Below are 19323 nucleotides of genomic sequence, written 5' to 3' on the forward strand. Positions count from 1 at the left end.
GAGAGTTCAGCTAGAAGAAGTTACATTGTAGAGAGTTCAGCTACAAAGAAACTACCATGTAGAGAATTCAGCTACAGAAGAAGTTACCTTGTAGAGGGTTCAGCTACAAACAAATCACCTTGTAGAGAGTTCAGATAGAAACAAGTCACCCTGTAGAGAGTTCAGCTAGAAACAAGCCACCCGTAGAGAGTTCAGCTAGAAGAAGTTACATTGTAGAGAGTTCAGCTACAAAGAAGCTACCTTGTAGAGAGTTCAGCTGCAAACAAATCGCCCTGTAGAGAATTCAGCTACAAACAAATCACCCTGTAGAAAGATCAGCTAGAAGAAGTTACCTTGTAGAGAGTTCAGCTACAAACAAATCACCCTGTAGAGAGTTCAGCTTCAAACAAGTCACCATGTAGAGAGTTCAGCTAGAAGAAGTTACATTGTAGAGAGTTCAGCTACAAAGAAACTACCATGTAAAGAGTTCAGCTGCAAACAAATCGCCCTGTAGAGAATTCAGCTACAAACAAATCACCCTGTAAAAAGATCAGCTAGAAGAAGTTACCTTGTAGAGAGTTCAGCTACAAACAAATCACCTTGCAGAGAGTTCAGCTAGAAACAAGTCACCCTGTAGAGAGATCAACTAGAAACAAGCCACCCGTAGATAGTTCAGCTAGAATAAGTTACACTGTAGAGAGTTCAGCTACAAAGAAACTACCATGTAGAGAGTTCAGCTGCAAACAAATTGCCCTGTAGAGAATTCAGCTACAAACAAATCACCCTGTAAAAAGATCAGCTAGAAGAAGTTACCTTGTAGAGAGTTCAGCTTCAAACAAATCACCTTGTAGAGAGTTCAGCTAGAAACAAGTCACCCTGTAGAGAGATCAACTAGAAACAAGCCACCCGTAGATAGTTCAGCTAGAATAAGTTACACTGTAGAGAGTTCGGCTACAAAGAAACTACCATGTAGAGAGTTCAGCTGCAAACAAATTGCCCTGTAGAGAATTCAGCTACAAACAAATCACCCTGTAGAAAGATCAGCTAGAAGAAGTTACCTTGTAGAGAGTTCAGCTACAAACAAATCACCCTGTAGAGAGTTCAGCTAGAAACAAGTCACCCTGTAGAGAGATCAGCTAGAAACAAGCCACCCATAGAGAGTTCAGCTAGAAGAAGTTACATTGTAGAGAGTTCAGCTACAAACAAGTCACCATGTAGAGAGTTCAGCTAGAAGAAGTTACCTTGTAGAGAGTTCAGCTACAAACAAATCACCCTGTAGAGAGTTCAGCTACAAACAAGTCACCCTGCAGAGAGATCAGCTAGAAACAAGTCATCCTGTAGAGAGTTCAGCTAGAAGAAGTTACCTTGTAGAGAGTTCAGCTACAAACAAATCACCCTGTAGACAGTTCAGCTACAAACAAGTCACCCTGTAGAGAGATCAGCTAGAAACAAGTCATCCTGTAGAGAGTTCAGCTAGAAGAAGTTACATTGTAGAGAGTTCAGCTACAAAGAAACTACCATGTAGAGAATTCAGCTACAGAAGAAGTTACCTTGTAGAGGGTTCAGCTACAAACAAATCACCTTGTAGAGAGTTCAGATAGAAACAAGTCACCCTGTAGAGAGTTCAGCTAGAAACAAGCCACCCGTAGAGAGTTCAGCTAGAAGAAGTTACATTGTAGAGAGTTCAGCTACAAAGAAGCTACCTTGTAGAGAGTTCAGCTGCAAACAAATCGCCCTGTAGAGAATTCAGCTACAAACAAATCACCCTGTAGAGAGTTCAGCTTCAAACAAGTCACCATGTAGAGGGTTCAGCTAGAAGAAGTTACATTGTAGAGAGTTCAGCTACAAAGAAACTACCATGTAAAGAGTTCAGCTGCAAACAAATCGCCCTGTAGAGAATTCAGCTACAAACAAATCACCCTGTAGAAAGATCAGCTAGAAGAAGTTACCTTGTAGAGAGTTCAGCTACAAACAAATCACCTTGTAGAGAGTTCAGCTAGAAACAAGTCACCCTGTAGAGAGATCAACTAGAAACAAGCCACCCGTAGATAGTTCAGCTAGAATAAGTTACACTGTAGAGAGTTCGGCTACAAAGAAACTACCATGTAGAGAGTTCAGCTGCAAACAAATTTCCCTGTAGAGAATTCAGCTACAAACAAATCACCCTGTAGAAAGATCAGCTAGAAGAAGTTACCTTGTAGAGAGTTCAGCTACAAACAAATCACCCTGTAGAGAGTTCAGCTACAAACAAGTCACCCTGTAGAGAGATCAGCTAGAAACAAGTCATCCTTTAGAGAGTTCAGCTAGAAGAAGTTACATTGTAGAGAGTTCAGCTACAAAGAAACTACCATGTAGAGAGTTTAGCTGCAAACAAATCGTCCTGTAGAGAATTCAGCTACAAACAAATCACCCTGTAGAAAGATTAGCTAGAAGAAGTTACCTTGTAGAGAGTTCAGCTACAAACAAATCACCTTGTAGAGAGTTCAGCTACAAACAAGTCACCCTGTAGAGAGATTAGCTAGAAACAAGCCACCCGTAGAGAGTTTAGCTAGAAGAAGTTACATTGTAGAGAGTTCAGCAGTTTAGCTGCAAACAAATCACCCTGTAGAGAATTCAGCTACAAACAAATCACCCTGTAGAAAGATCAGCCAGAAGAAGTTACCTTGTAGAGAGTTCAGCTACAAACAAGTCACCCTGTAGAGAGATCAGCTAGAAACAAGCCACCCGTAGAGAGTTTAGCTAGAAGAAGTTACATTGTAGAGAGTTCAGCAGTTTAGCTGCAAACAAATCGCCCTGTAGAGAATTCAGCTACAAACAAATCACCCTGTAGAAAGATCAGCTAGAAGAAGTTACCTTGTAGAGAGTTCAGCTACAAACAAATCACCCTGTAGAGAGTTCAGCTACAAACAAGTTATCTGGTAGAGGGATCAGCTAGAAGGATCACCTTGCAGAGAGTTCAGCTACAAACAAGTTATCTGGTAGAGGGATCAGCTAGAAGGATCACCTTGCAGAGAGGTCAGCTACAAAGAAATCACCCTGCTTCATCTTTTCTTCTTCCTGTAGTAAAGAAAAAAATGACAGGTTAAAAAGCCCTAAAGCCGGCCATTGGTCGGCTTTGGGGTATACAAATGCAAAAAGAAGTGAAATCTAATCCAAAACAGCCAAGCTGTAAAAAAAGAGTGCGGCCCTGAGAAAGGCTATGGTGAAAAAAGATGTGAAATCCAAGGTGGCGGCCAAGAAATGGCTGTGATGGTAGGTTAATGGTAAAAATTTTAATAACAGCAATTCAGTGAATTTGGTGCCGCTTGGTCTTGGCACAAAATTCACTTGAATTGTCGTTATTAAAATTTTTACCATTAACCTACCATCACAGCCATTTCTTGGCCGCCACCTTGGATTTCACATCTTTTTTCACCATAGCCTTTCTCAGGGCCGCACTCTTTTTTTACAGCTTGGCTGTTTTGGATTAGATTGAATTATTAGGATAACCATTTGAATTTAAATTTGACAAAGAGTTTACTTTGAATTTCAACTTCTGTTGTTTTACTTAGTGATGACATCTATTAACATGCGCACTATTATACACAAGCTATTGTATTGTCCCAAATTATGGCGTGGGAATCTATTCCTTTCAAGCAGCTTTTCACCCTGGCTACTAAACGAGACTGGCAACTATAGAAAACCAGAGATTATATGACGTTTCAGCATTCACGTATTTCTTAGAATCAAATTCATACCTCAGTTTCTTTGATGCTTTCCTCAGTACATTTCACAGATTCAAACTTTAAAGGAAGTCTACAAAACCTTCTTCACTTCATCTTTCAAGATACTGCATGGAATAGTCCAGTTGCATGTAAGGGAAAGTATTTTAATTGATCTTTTAATTGCATTTGTGCAACCACTGGATGCTGTGGTTAGGCATAAAATTGTACAGAAACCATTAGGAAATGGACGACCATGGACACAAAATCTATTGTCACCTTGAAAATAAAGGAGGTATCCGAGTTTTTTTAAGCAGCACTAGAAACTACATTGATTTCTACACCCGGTGATGTTTGTCTGCTGTAAATACGCTAAGCCAATAGCGAGTTATGAGCCAGTAAAGTATGGAATTAGTGACGAAAATGTTCTTCGGAGATGAAATACACAGGCAGTTGCTTGTTTTCGTTGTCTACCACAGGTACCTACAGTACAAGGACAAGCGTTACAATCACCTGGACAATGTATCAAGGCTTGCTGAACATGCTATTAACTTAGTTGGCTGTTATGTCGAATCAGCGCTTTCCTGAAAAGCGATTCACTACAAAGCTTATTGTTAAGATTTGTTGGCGTTCTTGAACGATTTTCTAACTCTTACGAATATCAGCTGTAAAAAGCCTTGTCTGGTAACTTTTCTAACTTCACGGCCCTATAACTCAGGCATCTTTCATCCTATTCACAGCGGATAACCACCAAACGATAGAGAAATCAATGTAGATTCTTTCCATGTACAGAAAATTGGAACATACCGTATACTTTGTAAGTAACGGAAGTTTTACTGTAGGTTATCATCGTTTCCCAATGGCTTCAATACATTTTTATGAGCATCCACAGCATCCAGTGGTTGCACAATGGGCCATTAACGCTAATTGCATTCCTAAGATCTTACATGCAACTGGACTATTATCATCACTACACTAAGCATTCATTTGAGATCCAGCGTTTATTTCCTATTATGATACTCTATACTTCTGGTGACTAAATGGGACCAGGTGTTTATATGAGGCTGGCTGTAATTCAAGGTAATATAGTTTTAAAAATCTAAAGTGGCATTGTCCCTTTGGCCACTAATCACTTCAATCATGCATAAGCTTGTTATAGAGAAAATCAAAATGTGTGTCCCAAAAAAGATGGCGTGCCACACTGTGGGTATATTGAGAAAACGTGATTTTAACACATATGTAGCTCTGTGATTCCATAACCAATTTTGCTGTAGAGTTGCTCACCATGTAGGAGAGTCCACATACCAAATTTGAAGGAAATCGCTACAGATGTGCACTCCAATCATAATTTTACAGATCAATGATAAACAATTTATGGAGTTGTGATCAATTATTCGTGTAAAATAAGATCTAACTTGTGTCATGCTTACAGGGTAAACCGCTTAGAGAAATCAGCTCTGTAGATAGAGTAACCATTGTAGGAGTGCCTTTTGGTGGTTTGAAAGATTAAGACCACAATATACATAAAAAACCAACAGTGTGTAATAATCACACGATCAATAAAAGACGTTTAGTTACCATGTCTACTAGGCAAACAGCTTACAAGAATGAGCTGAAAATATAGGTGGATTAGCCATCATAGAATAACCTTTAAGTGGCTTTGGAGAAATCACAATGAGTTACATTGCAGAAACCAACTACGTGTAACAAATACTTGATCATGATACTCTAATAGTGCAGTCACCCTATTAGAACATTTGGTCATCCTGTAGAGAGTTCAGCTGTAATCAAGTGACAATACAGAGAGAGTTCAGCTATGAACATGTAGAAAGTTCAGCTACATTACATCACCTAGAAAAAAAATCACCCTGTGGAGAGCTCAAAGAGTTCAGCTACAGTTCAGTTATGTAACAAGTCATCTTATTACCTACGTACGTGATAATTAAACACAAAGTTATACACACAAATAATTCTTTCTCTTGCTCAATAATTCCTGTAGTAAAGAAAAAAAGTTAAAAGGAAGCCCCAAAACCAGCTTATGGCTGGCTTTGTAGCTTGCAAAATAAAAAAGAAATGATATCTAAACCAAAACAGCCAAGCTGGGTGTGGCCCCCAAAAAGGAATCAAAACGGCAGCCAAGAAATGGCTGTGATGGTAGGCCAATGGCAAAAAAATTTAATAACACCAATTCAGGTGAATTTTGAGCCAAAATCTAGTGAAACTTGGAAGAAAAAATTCACCTGAATTGTCGTTATTGAAATTTTTGCAATTGACTTACCATCACAGTTATTTCTTGGCTGTCTCCACAACTTTTTTCACCCTGGTCTTTTTGGGAGCCCCACACTTTTTTTCACAGCTTGGCTGTTTTGGTTTGGATAGAAAGTTACAAGAATTCACTTTAGCAGTCAAGCTATAGTCATAAGACTGAAGTAGGCTTTGCTATACATACTTCAACCTGTCAATAGTACACATAGCTATGACTGAAATATCCATTAGTATAGCTGCAGGTGTAGATGACCTCCTTTGTTTCATTGCTTTTTTATCTGTGATCCCTATTTCTCTACATCTGTTTGTTTACTTTTTGTAGTAACATTAATTTATTAACATCACAAACCGCATCAAAGGAAGGAATGGTGCCAGACATATTAATTACATGACTGAATGTACCCCCAAATTACCATTGACTGAAATGCAAAATCACCATTCAGCTTCTTTTCTACCTGTTATATACAATGTTACAAACGAAGAATAGTATGAGAAGCACCTCTGAAATCAATCCAGTCAATTAGGGAAATAAAGTACTGAGCCATATGTATCGCAAGTTATTGCCAATCAACACCAACATGGTAGAGGAGAAAGAAATGGGACAAAAAGGAGGACTCCTCGTAGCTGCTAGAGTTGGCAAAAAGCATGTCTCAGGCCAAAGCGACGTCAAACAGTGAAGAAATCAAGCCCATAGCCTTATCCATTGTCGAGTTATGCTTGACTGGAGGCATCAGTCAGTTAATCAGTCAGTCAATTACCAGAAAATTCAGTTGAATATATTTTTTGTAGAAACTTGCTGGATATGCCTAACCAATACTGCCATTTAGGTGATATTTTTGGGCAAGGAAGCCCAAATTTCCATGATCCCTACTATACAGTACTACCATACTGTATGATAAGGAATGTTTCTTTAGTAGATGCAAAAGAGGTAGGTACATAACTAGGTAGTTTCATAAGATGGAATCATAGTACTTAAGTGGAAAATACAGTATATAACATAGCAACAATGAATAGCACATTAAATAAACAGACACAGTATTGTGCTTGCAATGTGAGGATCAGCAGTGTCAACTTACAGTCACCACTGGTGTATCTTTAAGCTTCTTAGAATTGTGCACTCTCTTCAGATAGTTAGCTAAGTTGATAATTGGAATGAAAAATTCATGGATTTCTTTTGGAGTCAATGCTAACAGAGTGACAATAGTTGTAACTACAATCATTATCTATGCATAACAATTTACCTGCATGAATATTGAGCTTGTGGAATGTAGTAACTAAATTACCATTTAGTAAGGAGCATATCAATTTAGCAGTACTCTATGAGTATAAATATAGTATAAGTCATATAAACAAGTAGCTTTTTACCTGCGGTGATGGATTATCCATTGCAGTTCTAACCATCACTTTAACAACTGATTCTTCTTTAACACTGGTACTAAGTAACCTTGTTCGACTTTGGTTAAGGTTATCTGGAGGAGTTTCAACATCTACATCAAGCATTTCCAATACGTTTGCACTTTTGACCAACTGCAGTATATGCCTGTTGATGAACTCATAGTAAGGTACATCATCGCCTTGTGACAAAGAATGACCCATTTCTAATAAAGGAGTAATGTCTTCTTCAGTAATATATTTATCAGGGGCATCCAAGTGTTTATCTAGTTGCTGATCAGTGCTTTCAAACTGCTTCAAGATATTTTTAAGATTACTGTCATGATCTATATGAACAGACAATTAATTTTAAAAAATTGATGACATAGCAAATTATCATCATATAGTACGATAGTACCAAGAGTTAATAATAGTGGTGGTAGGGGGACACACACACACTATATTAACTCTTGATAAGTGGGATCATGAAGATTTGGGCTTTTCTGACCACCCAAAACCAGCCCTACAATACTGTCATGACATCTTGGCAATATTGGTTAGGTACGTATAATCAAGTGTCTCCAGAGTGGCCAAAAATGCTTCCAATAAGTTGCTAGAGAATTTTAAAATTATGTATTTAGCAGAATTTTCTGCCTTCCTGATGTCTTCATACTGTACAACCGTAATTTGATATACAAGTGTGATTTTTTCACTACTAGACATCGCTTCAGCCAGAAAAGTGTCTTTTGGCATACCGCAGTACATACAATGCACACATCATGGAGTTATGTTTGTCCTCCTTTGTGTCCTAGTTCTTTTCACTGACAATGCAAAAATGTTAATTTGCAGTAATCAATATGGTTTCCCTGTGGCCGGTATTACACTTATTGACCATATTTTCCATAGCGACTGGACTGATTGCAGAGACACTTCTCATAATGTTCTTCATGTGTAACAGGCGGAACTTAGCTGAAGAAGAAGCGTAATTTTGGCAGTGTTGTTACTGAGGTACGAATGCATGAAAATTGTGTTTTCTTGGTTCCTGTAAAATCCACACTTGTCTCTGGATGCATTGGCTTTCCTTGACTGCATTACAATATACATTATCAAATGATGATGATTACTATTATCAGAATATGCAATGATGGAATCTATTACCTAAGGATTTGAGGTACAACGTCTCTATGATTCTTGCTTTCAACATCCTCCATTCATTGATCAAAGCATGGTTCCACAATTTTGAAAGCATGTTGATTAATGCAGTCTTCCCCACACCAGTTTCTCCCTCAATGATCACCGGTATACCACATTCACGCCGTTCATGAATATTTAACATCTGTATTGGAGGGGACACAAGAGTTTGTAAGCTCTCACACTAGCACAATAAGTATGTACCACATGTCATCTAAAAGTGTTTTTTGCTTTCTACCAACATACTGTACCTTTATTGTATAATCCAGTGTAAGCACATAATGTGAGTCATCAATGTCTTGTAACTTTCCTTCCTTAAGTGGAACGCCAAGAGCAGATGAAAGGTAAAAATCCAATTTCTTCCTGCCCAAAAGCTCTCTAAAACAGAAACAGAGTTACTATTCATAGAACAAAAAAATTCACCTATAAAATATGAGTACAGACCACATAACAAAGCTAACCTACATGTAATCTTTAGCGACAATGGACTCACCAATAATGGCTTTTATGTATGATCAAAATATTGCAACTCTCAAACCATCAACTCTATGACTACACAATCTGTGCCATTACATTTCTGATATAACAAACAACACATGGCCCGGGGATTAAACTATAACAGGACCAAAAAACAATATTTCCACACTTAAAAAACATGCATGCCAGTGTACCTGTAGAGTATCAAGCTGAAATAATCACTAGTAGCTTAGCCATTTATTGGAGAATCATGATATAAAGCTCACGCGAGTCAGACAATTATAAAATGGCTGTCATACAAAGCATTCACAAGATAGATAGGAGAAACCAGACATTGCTTTTCAGCGCATTATAACAAGTGAGTGAATGTTGTTACAACAATAATTGATTCTTGTCTAAGCAGTCAAAAATAATTATGCTTTCCGGTGGTTTTTGGACTAATGTAGTTAGGCGAACTTAATACACTGCCAGTTTAGAAGCCATTACGTAGTCATGCATTAGTAATAATAACTGTGTGTATTTCTCACGCTTTATACAATTAAGTAAATTGTTCGACAATGTGTATTACATTGTCATGTCACAAAACACTTTCTGAGAGGTGGGGGGAATGTTCCCATAAATATTGTTATATGGTTGTACTAGTTACAAAGAAGATTTTCAGGATGTCTGGTAGTGCAACCCCAGATTTTTGCAATTAAAAGGTTTGAAACTGACTTCAAATTGATGCTAAAACAAAGTAAGTGTTAAAACTAACAATGTCAGTTTATATAGTAGTGTTCTTCAGTTGGCATCAACATGTGAATGTAATGCAAATATATTAACATACTTTATGGTAGGAATTTCAATTCCTAAAACTTCGAACTGCTTAGTTTTACGTGGATCAAGATCCTCTGGCTTTAATGTGATCAACTGAATAGTTCCTGCTCCTTCATCTGATTCGTATATCAGCTAAACAACAACAACATGCAAATACTTTACACACAAGCATTAACTTGAATACCTGTTGGTGTGCTTGGGTGGCCCAATTTTGTTGAACATCAATTTTACAAAATTCAGAAACTTCCTGCAGCATAGTTTCCATCAACACTTGACCAAGATGAGCAGTGTTTGAGTAATATCGTCCTCTCAATTTAACTATTATACTGTTATTAACCATATCCTTGATTGCACTAGGACTGGCTTGTTTATCATTAAACAGTGTACCACATCCTATTGTATATAAAGTCAATCATTATAGAACTACAATAAAACAAAGCCATATACCAGAATTAAAGTTAAAAGCTGGGAATCTTTCTAAGAAGTTACACCTTCTTTCCATATATCTGCAAAATGTTAGCAATTTTACCACCACAATAAGCACTGTGACATACCTGATGAAAAGTCGCTGCAACACTTTACTTGTTGTCACATGCGACGGCATGTACTTCTTTAGTAGCTTATGACACAGTTCTTCTGGTAAATCAGGGTCTTCACCAAACTTTATTAATACTGCTGGAGCTGAAATGTTGATGAACACATGTACACAAATACTCACCAAAATTACCACAAATTTACCTAGTTCAGAATACAATCTGTTAATGCCTTTGTTAGCACCACGATTTTCATAAGCATTTAAATATTTGCATACTAATTGGACACCATTATCAACATCATAAGATCTTTAAAATAAAAGAAAACTATATTCATGCCAAATACCATAAAATTAAATCTAAATTACTAATTAGTACATGATGGGCTGTCAGGTAACAACATATATTGTACATTAAATTAACATCTGAGGATATCTTACCTGTCTTTGTCTATTAATGTAGGAATTCCAAGCAATTGAAATATTGGAATATTATTGCAAAACCATTCTAAATTGTGTTTCACATTATCAGAATGTGATGGAACCTATGTGAAAAATACATACAGTTAATACGCACACACACGCACACAAATGCGCATGGAGGTAAAATTGATAAATTCAAACTTTCCTATTTTGAGTTGAATAAAATCTATATTTAGAAGCATATACTTAGAATTATGCAAAATACCTCTATATATATTCTCCAGGTAAGACCACCAGGCAATCGGAATGCCATTCCAGTTTCTAAATCTTCAACATATCCAAACACCAGTAGCTTGAAGAAAAACCAGGCCAACGTATTCATGAGTTTTGCATACTTTGATTCTTCCTCTGGTGTTGATTGTTTCTATTAAAAGTTACAAGATCTAGTATACAAGAACTTGTACATCTTGTAATTCAGTGTCTAATTACTGGACTGGACCACTGGACTGAATTTTATATTTAATGTCAATTTGGCATGCAAAATATGCACAGTATTAATAAAATATATTCTGAGCCCTTTCTATAACTTCAGAGCTAACCTTGCTAGCATGACAGAGTTACAATACCCTAGGTCTGCTATAACACACATGTGACCAGGTCTACAAAACCGGCAGGTGAGTGTGGGCACAAACTACACCTCTTCACATAATGGGTCAGCATTGAAATCGGGTCACTACTGCTGAGCTGGATGACTCGCTGACCAGGATTGCAATCCAGGTCAGAGCCAGATTTGACCCAGATGTAACATGGATTAAGGAGTGCACTAAAAGCTACGTTTAGGGCACTTGAACAGTCTGTTACTGTAAGTCATTACAAAGTACCTAAATGAAACCTAACAGGTAAGGTTTACAAGTGATGATCACTCAGTGGACATGGTTCCACATAAGTTTACAGACAGCAAGATATGCTTCCTCTAAGTAGGTGTGGCTTTGTGCAAACCTACAAACTTCCAAAACACCATACTGATAAATTAGTGTATCAATACAGTATGCTTATTACATACAGTACAGCAGTACTGTATGTGGCTCCATATACAGTATGCTTACAAACAATATCACATATTCCCAATACTAAAGTGGGTATGGCTTCCAAAGAAGCTGGCGCACCGCAAGACTAGTTCTTAGTCAGCGTTGCGGGGTTAACATGTTACTTAGCATTACTTATACAGTGAGTTACATAATGTTATTACCTTTTGTGTAACAGGGGGTTCCCTATAAAGCGGTAGAGCGGTGCTGCACCGCACTACTCATTTTAAAAAGTAAAACCCACAATCAAAAAGAATAAGTCAAGAAAATTACTGATTGCGGGTTTTACACCTGTACAGAGCTAGTGTGTTTTAATCACGATAGTTTAACAAGTAGTTATGGATCGATTTATTACTAAACGCAAACGTACACATATAACTGATAGCAGTGATGAAGACAACAGCTGGCAAGAAGACAACGATGACAACAACAGCTGGCAAGGCAACGCAGACAAGAACACCAAGAAGAGTAAGAACAATGACGGTAAGACAACCCACAATGACAAGACAAATGCAAGTTATGAGAGCAACGACAAGACAAGCCACAAGAACAACGACAGGACAAGTAGTTATGACAGCGACAACAAGCTACGAGAACGACAAGACAAATGATTACAGGACAAGCTATGAAGAGAGCAATGACAAGGCAAGCAATAATGGAAAAGGTTATAAAAGCATGGAGAGCGATGATGATAACCAAGAGAGTGATGATATTGAAGTTAGTATCATAGGCAGCGGAAAGGATGGGGGGAGAGGCTAGGGGGCCTGAAACCTCCCCCCCTCGGTCTGCTGTGGGGGGGCTTACTCCCCTTCAGAATGATATCACACCGAAATTATCCTTCTTAGAGTGGGGCTGAAAACCACGATAAAGATTGAGATACTTTAATAGAGCAGTCACAGTATTAGAGCAGTGTGTAGCAAGCTATGTAAGGATTTTTATGTAGTTTATCAGCGATAAAGGCATAGCTGGTGAGGTGGGCAGCTATTGTTAGCTGGTTTAGACCTTTTCTTTTTTTTTGGTCCCACCTTACCAAACCAGAGGCAATGTAGTGCCTAGTCAGCCCCCTCATATGAACTACTTGCTCCACCACTGACTAGTATTATAGCTAGGCCAAGCACTGCAGGAGCAGTTGTAATTGATGATAACATTCAAGGTAATAGCAGTCACTGTGCAATAAACTGTACAGGCCAGACAACCAGTAGAAATGTACAAGAGCACACAACAGGCCATGGCCAATCAACTGCAGAATCACAAGGCTTTTCGCGAAGCCATTCTAAGCATTTGATTGGTTATGACAGAAAGTGGGAAACTTGAGTTTCCATGGTTAGAGATAGTGACAGATGATGACGGTAAAGCTGTAGGTATGCTTTGTAAGTTGTGCAGAAAGCACAAAACAGAAAACAAATACAACCACTCCAAAGTATGAAATGAAACACCATGTGTCTGCATGTGGAAGGATAGCATTCGTCGCTATCTCAGCTCAGAAATGCATGTTAGAGCGGTGCAATTGGAAACTGTCCGTCAGGCAGCTGATACAAATGGTGGAATAGGGCAAGCATTCTAGGCACAGGTATCCCTTCAGCATGCTGCAGTGAAGGGTGCAATGTAGCGTCTCTACTGGCTAGTAAAATCAGAGATTCCTCACACCAACCACTATGGTAGCTTAACTGAGGCAATGAAATTTATTGGGTGTGATGTCTTCAAACACCTACATCGTGGTGAAAATGCCAAGTATACTAGCCAAAGAACTATTCAAGAATCCTTGAAAGTTATGGGTAAGCAATTGAGAGAAAGTCAACTGATGGAATTACGTCACTGTGATCATTATTCAATCATGATTGATGAATCCACTGATGTCAGTGTGATTAAAGAGTTGGTCATTTATGCACGATACCTGTCTGCTTCTGGTGAGGTCAAAAATTCATTTCTTTTGATAGATGAACTACCCAATGGCACTGTTGAGGTTATTGAAGAACAATTAGTACCGTTCCTCAAAAAGTCATCTATTTTGCTTTCACACTTGGTGGATTTTGCATCTGACAGAGCAAATGTTATGACTGGTTGTTACAATGGGGTGGCTGTTCGACTGGCTAGAAGGCAACCATTACTTACCACCATACATTGTGTAGCCCATCGCTTAGTACTGGCCGCATCTCAAGCAGGTGATGATGTTCGATATATTTCTAACACTTTTAAACCAACACTGCAGCAACTTTTTTATTTCTATGAGATCAGTGCTGTCAGAATGGCTGGATTAAAAGCCATTGAACAACTGCTGCAAATTAAGGGGCTAAAATTGAAGAAATCTGTAGACAAACACTGGCTGTCAGTTGACAATGCCTGTCAGTTGACAATGCCTGTCAGTTGACAATGCCTGTCAGTTGACAATGCCTGTCAAACACTAGTTAAAGTTTTACGAGCTGTGATAACCAGTCTGGAAAGTGAAGCTGAAGACAAGTGGCAAGCTTTGGCTCATGGTTTGTGCAAAGTAGTCAAACAGTTCGCAACTCTGTACATGATGTGTGATGTGTTGCCAGTTGTCTCTCGTTTGAGTTGAATATTCCAATATTCCAATATCCAGATATCGACTTGTTAGTACTGCAGAAATTGGAATCAACTACCATCAAGGAGCTGAAAAATCTAAGAGAACACTGTGGTGCCCAATTGAAAAAGCTAGATACTGATTTGAAGTCTTCACCGTCAGTTTTCAACATATCTTACAATGCTGAATCTTTAAATACCTTCCAAAGGCAGACACATTGTCAATGCTTTAATTTCCCAGGTTCAAAACCGACTACCTGATACTGATACTGGTAAGTTAACATCTTTCTCAGTATTTAATCCCAAAGATCTACCTGAGTCATCTGAAAAGGCCAGCGAAGAACAGTACAGAGAAGACAAGGTAACTCATCATGGTGAACTTTATGACAATGGAGACCCGCCTCTTATTTCCAAAGTTGGTTTGTTGCATGAGTGGATCAACCTGAGGGTATATATGATCCTTCACTGCAAAACCAAATCAATAAATGAAATGTTAAAGCTGCTGGCAAATCAAGGTAGTTCACTACACTTGGTTTATCCAAACTTTGCTGTACTAAGCCGCATATGTTTAACCTTACCTATCAGTACAGCAGATTGTGAGAGGGCTTTTTTCCAAAATTCGCAGAATCAAGTCACGTTTGAGGAGCCGAATGAACAATGATACTCTCAATGATTGCATGAAAATATCCATAGATGGTCCAGTGATGCAAGACTTTGATTTCGATTCAGCTGTGAAGAAGTGGTCAAAGCTAAAGAACCGATGTACACCTGTATCCTTCAGTAACAATTGTTATGTACTTTTATATAACAGAACTGTGCATGGTGTTTACTTGATTATGTATTATAGAGTGTATTATATATTATGTACGTTTGATTGATCAATTTCTTTTGATTGTGAAAACTAATAACTAATAAAATCCTTACAACTATCTACATACGTATCATCACGCATATCACTATGCATGGACAAATTCACTAGAGGTTATGGTCTTGATCCTTTCTGTCTTGATATATGTCACAGTAGCTTCAAAAACCTGTAAAGTGCTACAAAATGGCCCTTAAATACAATCCTAGAGGCCTTTATTTTCAAAACTTTCCTGGGGGGGGGCATGCCCCCAGACCCCCCTAGTTTCACATGTCCCGCATACAAGTTTAATATCTACTCTCACACCGCTCTACTTAAAATTTCTAGGGAACCCCCTGTGGTAATAACACAAAATATGCTATAAAAACTAGCATCATAATTTTACTTACAAATGCAACATTTTACCTACTTAAGTAATGAAGTTATTGTAATATTATAGTATGATTGTATGATTGTATTGTATATTATAGTATTATAGTATGATCTCATTACTAATCTCATTACTAATCCAATGAGTAACACCTAACCACAGCAAAGTAACAAAGCAATAACAAATCCCACCTCGAATAAATGAATGAAGTTTTTACTGACCAGTTTCTTTCTCTTGAATCTCATTTCTTATTACATACCAATATTTGCAACTAAAACTATAGTTACAGCTACATATTACCCATAAAATAAAGTAACTATAATAACATTTCATATTATATTACTTTGTGTGTACAGCCTTAAGCTGTCACATGTGTAATTACCACCTTATCATGTGACATGATCATGTTGTTGGACAATGTGTAAATGTTGTATACTTTTATAAAACTACCCCAAACACTGATCTTAATTCCACAAAAGCCTGTAGACAGTAACAGACATTGATTCATGCATACAAACTGAAAATTACTGATAAATGGGTGTGGCTGCACGAATGCTTACAGATACCAATCCAAATAAGTAGAAGTGGCTCACAAAAGAAACTGGCTGTAGCAGGACTAGATTATGATGTGTTAACAAACTTCCACATCATTAAACTAATTAATTTATTTCACACGTGATCTAGTTCGGGTCAGAGTTGGACAGTCTGTAAAACAGGTTAGACCTGGAAAAAATGGGACTCGGTTGACCCAGCCTAGTTACAATGCTGTAACAGGTCATATGGATATCATTGCTGTGATAGAATATATGCATTCTACAACTTGTATCACAATGGCGTACTGTTTAAGTAGGAATCCCCCCGAAACTTTTGCGCACCGCCCAAAATTACGCCTTTAAAAATCATCCTAGAATTATCTTACGAGATGAAAATCCCCTTTACGGAATAGTACTAGTCCATATAATACATAAAACAGCATTAAATACAACAAAACGCTTACAGGTGGCCAGGTACAGAATTTTAAAACTCGCCAAAACTTGGAATTTAGACTGACTGCCTGACCACAGCCGCAAGCCTAGAGGCCAAACGAAGCAGTGCACGGCCACCATTTTACGTTACAACAACAAACTCACAAGTGGGATGTGTCCTTTGGGGTTCCGACAAATGTGTGCCCGCTGCGCCTTGTCTTTTCTTTTATCTTCAATCAGGCTGCTTGTCTTCTTCTTCATCCAATGAAACCATATCGAGGCATTAAATTTCCTTATCAACACTTTCTTTAAGCAGCATAGCTGAAACGCCACAAGATTTTTAAGGCACTTAGACTATGCTACTGTATGGAGGAATACATTATATATTCCTTACTTATATAATCTATGACGGAGGCTACTGTACGGAGGTACTGGTACTATAGATAACTTTCACGATAGGTCACAGGATCACGCCCATTCTTCATTATACACATTATCGATCTATCGATTGAAACCACGATGACACACCCATTTTGCACTAGCTGTATTTCAGTGACCACACACCTTCAATTTGGAAGGCTGACTAGAGATACTCTATAATCGACTGAAACCACGTCCCTTTTGGGCAAGCGCACATCTTTGCAGGCTGACTCAAGATACTCTAACACAGCAGTCACCCTAATAGAACAGTCACATGTTTATAGCTAGCTGTAGCTATACCTTAACAAAAAGAAAAACTAAACAAACTAGTATATTAAAAAATTATAAATTAAAAAATAAAGTAGGAATCCAAGCGATAAAAAGTAGTGAAACAAGAGATGAACAATGGTAGCTATTACAGTATAGCTCGGTGGGAAATTCCTACTTTGGCATTGAACACAAAATAATGTCTATATCATGCCAAAGTAGGGATTTCCCACCAAGCTATGCTGTAATAGCTACCATTGTTCATATCTTGTTTCACTACTTTTTATCACTTGGATTCCTACTTCATTTTTAAATTCATAATTTTTAATATATATAACTGTGTAATGATGGAAGGAAATTGCAGGTCATGTGCCTAAAAGTTCATAAGTACTAATAGTTACTTAGTGAAAATTGCACAGCACTAACCACAAATACATTTTTGTATGCATGTTTGGTAGTAATTATTGTGACACAGCTATTCTATGTTAAACTGTAATAACATATAAAAATATATTTACATATCACAAGTATAAAGATTACAATAATATCATACACACAATTGACATGTATGTGTATGTAGTAGTTGCAAGCACACACAGAATATTGAAACTTACAATTGATGGCACAATAGTAAAGTTGAAAAAAACTGCACAGGTATGATTGTGCGGAAGCTTTCTCAACTTCAAGATAGCATTCAATGGAGTAAAAGATTCATTCACTGCAATAACTAAATGAGGGTCATCTAATTGCTGCCTGATGTAGTGTGTCTTTCCATCACCTGACATAGGTACACATTACAACAATTTAAGTGTTCGTCTGTATGAATACAAGGATCAAATTTCATTAATCAAACCACACACAAATATGTGTATATACATACATACGTACAGTAGGTGAAAAGTGACAGCTATTCCCTGGCAAGTAATAGAGCAATAGTTTTAGTTAGCTTATGTGTGTATTGGAAAATTTATTACCTTGACTTCTTGTATTGCACCACATAATATTACCTTTGAACTACATGTATTTTTAGTGGCTAGATTGCGTGGATTAAATAAAGGAGATATGTTTCAATACTGTACCCTTGAATCATATGCTACTGTACATAATATTATGTTTTTGAAGATGTGGAGTGCACATCCGGTTAAAAAGTTATAATTACTTAATCAGCTTAAAACTCTGACATTAAGCAAATGTACATAGTGTAGCTTTGTTTTGTCTACACGTGGCAACTGCTATTATTTAGAAGCAGACTAGAAAGATATCATTGATTGTTTCCAACCACGGTGTTTGATAAATATTTCCACTCTGAGCCAAACTGGCCCAACCTGCTCCTCCAGTAGTATACCACTGAACCTATCAGCTTAAGCTTGATGTGTTTTACTCACAAACCTGAACTAGTGCTGAGCAGCTGTGTGGATCGTTTTGTGTTTACACTGGGCCAATGGAATGCCATATTGCCTTATCAAATACCCTGTTTCCAATGCGATCAATTAGAAATAGAAATTCACTAACACTGGTAGGTACCTGCTCTACAGTGCAGGACTTGCCCTTGCAAGTATGTTATGTGTTCTATAGTATTGTGATACTGTATATTGTGACTGGAATCAGTGGATTCTATACATGCTGCACATGTTAGCCTATCAAACAGTACAGTAGTACTGTTTAAGTAGGGATCCCCCAGAAGTGACATGTGCTGCCTAAAGTGCCACCATCATACAGTGCAATAGTACTGTACACAAAGGAGTAGGTGTGGTCCACGAAATAACATCACCTAAAAACCAGCCTCAATTTTCCCAGACGAACTATTGGTTAGGTCAAACTAAGCCCAAACAATTTTTCAGATCGAGCTGAAATGCCTTCAACAAGTTGCTACGGATTTTAAAATAAAATTATTTAACGGAGTTTTCTACTGACTGACTGACTGATTGGGAAACTGACTGACTGATGCCTTCAGAAAAGCGTAACTTGATAACGACTACGGCTACGGGCTTGATTTTTTTTACTGTTCAATGCACATTGTTTACACCTGTGTGTTATAAGCATACACATTACTAC

General features: G+C 37.8%; 1 protein-coding gene and 1 pseudogene across 1 annotated transcript in view; one reads left to right on the plus strand and one right to left on the minus strand.

Moving 5' to 3' along the window:
* The window catches only part of LOC136262912 (uncharacterized), a 102817-nt gene that overhangs the window by 31485 nt on the left and 52009 nt on the right, over positions 1-19323 (minus strand). Inside the window, exons 27-39 of the mRNA XM_066057327.1 lie at positions 17883-18046; positions 11021-11179; positions 10774-10877; positions 10539-10642; positions 10355-10481; positions 10248-10306; positions 9985-10193; positions 9811-9932; positions 8759-8885; positions 8475-8652; positions 7311-7663; positions 7187-7262; positions 7022-7131 (exon numbers count right to left, since the gene is read on the minus strand). Coding sequence (XP_065913399.1) covers positions 7022-7131; positions 7187-7262; positions 7311-7663; positions 8475-8652; positions 8759-8885; positions 9811-9932; positions 9985-10193; positions 10248-10306; positions 10355-10481; positions 10539-10642; positions 10774-10877; positions 11021-11179; positions 17883-18046 — 1892 coding nt within the window. The remainder of the gene's footprint in view (positions 1-7021; positions 7132-7186; positions 7263-7310; positions 7664-8474; positions 8653-8758; positions 8886-9810; positions 9933-9984; positions 10194-10247; positions 10307-10354; positions 10482-10538; positions 10643-10773; positions 10878-11020; positions 11180-17882; positions 18047-19323) is intronic.
* On the plus strand, positions 13516-15724 carry LOC136263631 (zinc finger protein 862-like; annotated as a pseudogene).

Source organism: Dysidea avara, chromosome 8 (genome assembly GCF_963678975.1).
Source record: "Dysidea avara chromosome 8, odDysAvar1.4, whole genome shotgun sequence".
NCBI classification, from domain to species: domain Eukaryota; kingdom Metazoa; phylum Porifera; class Demospongiae; order Dictyoceratida; family Dysideidae; genus Dysidea; species Dysidea avara.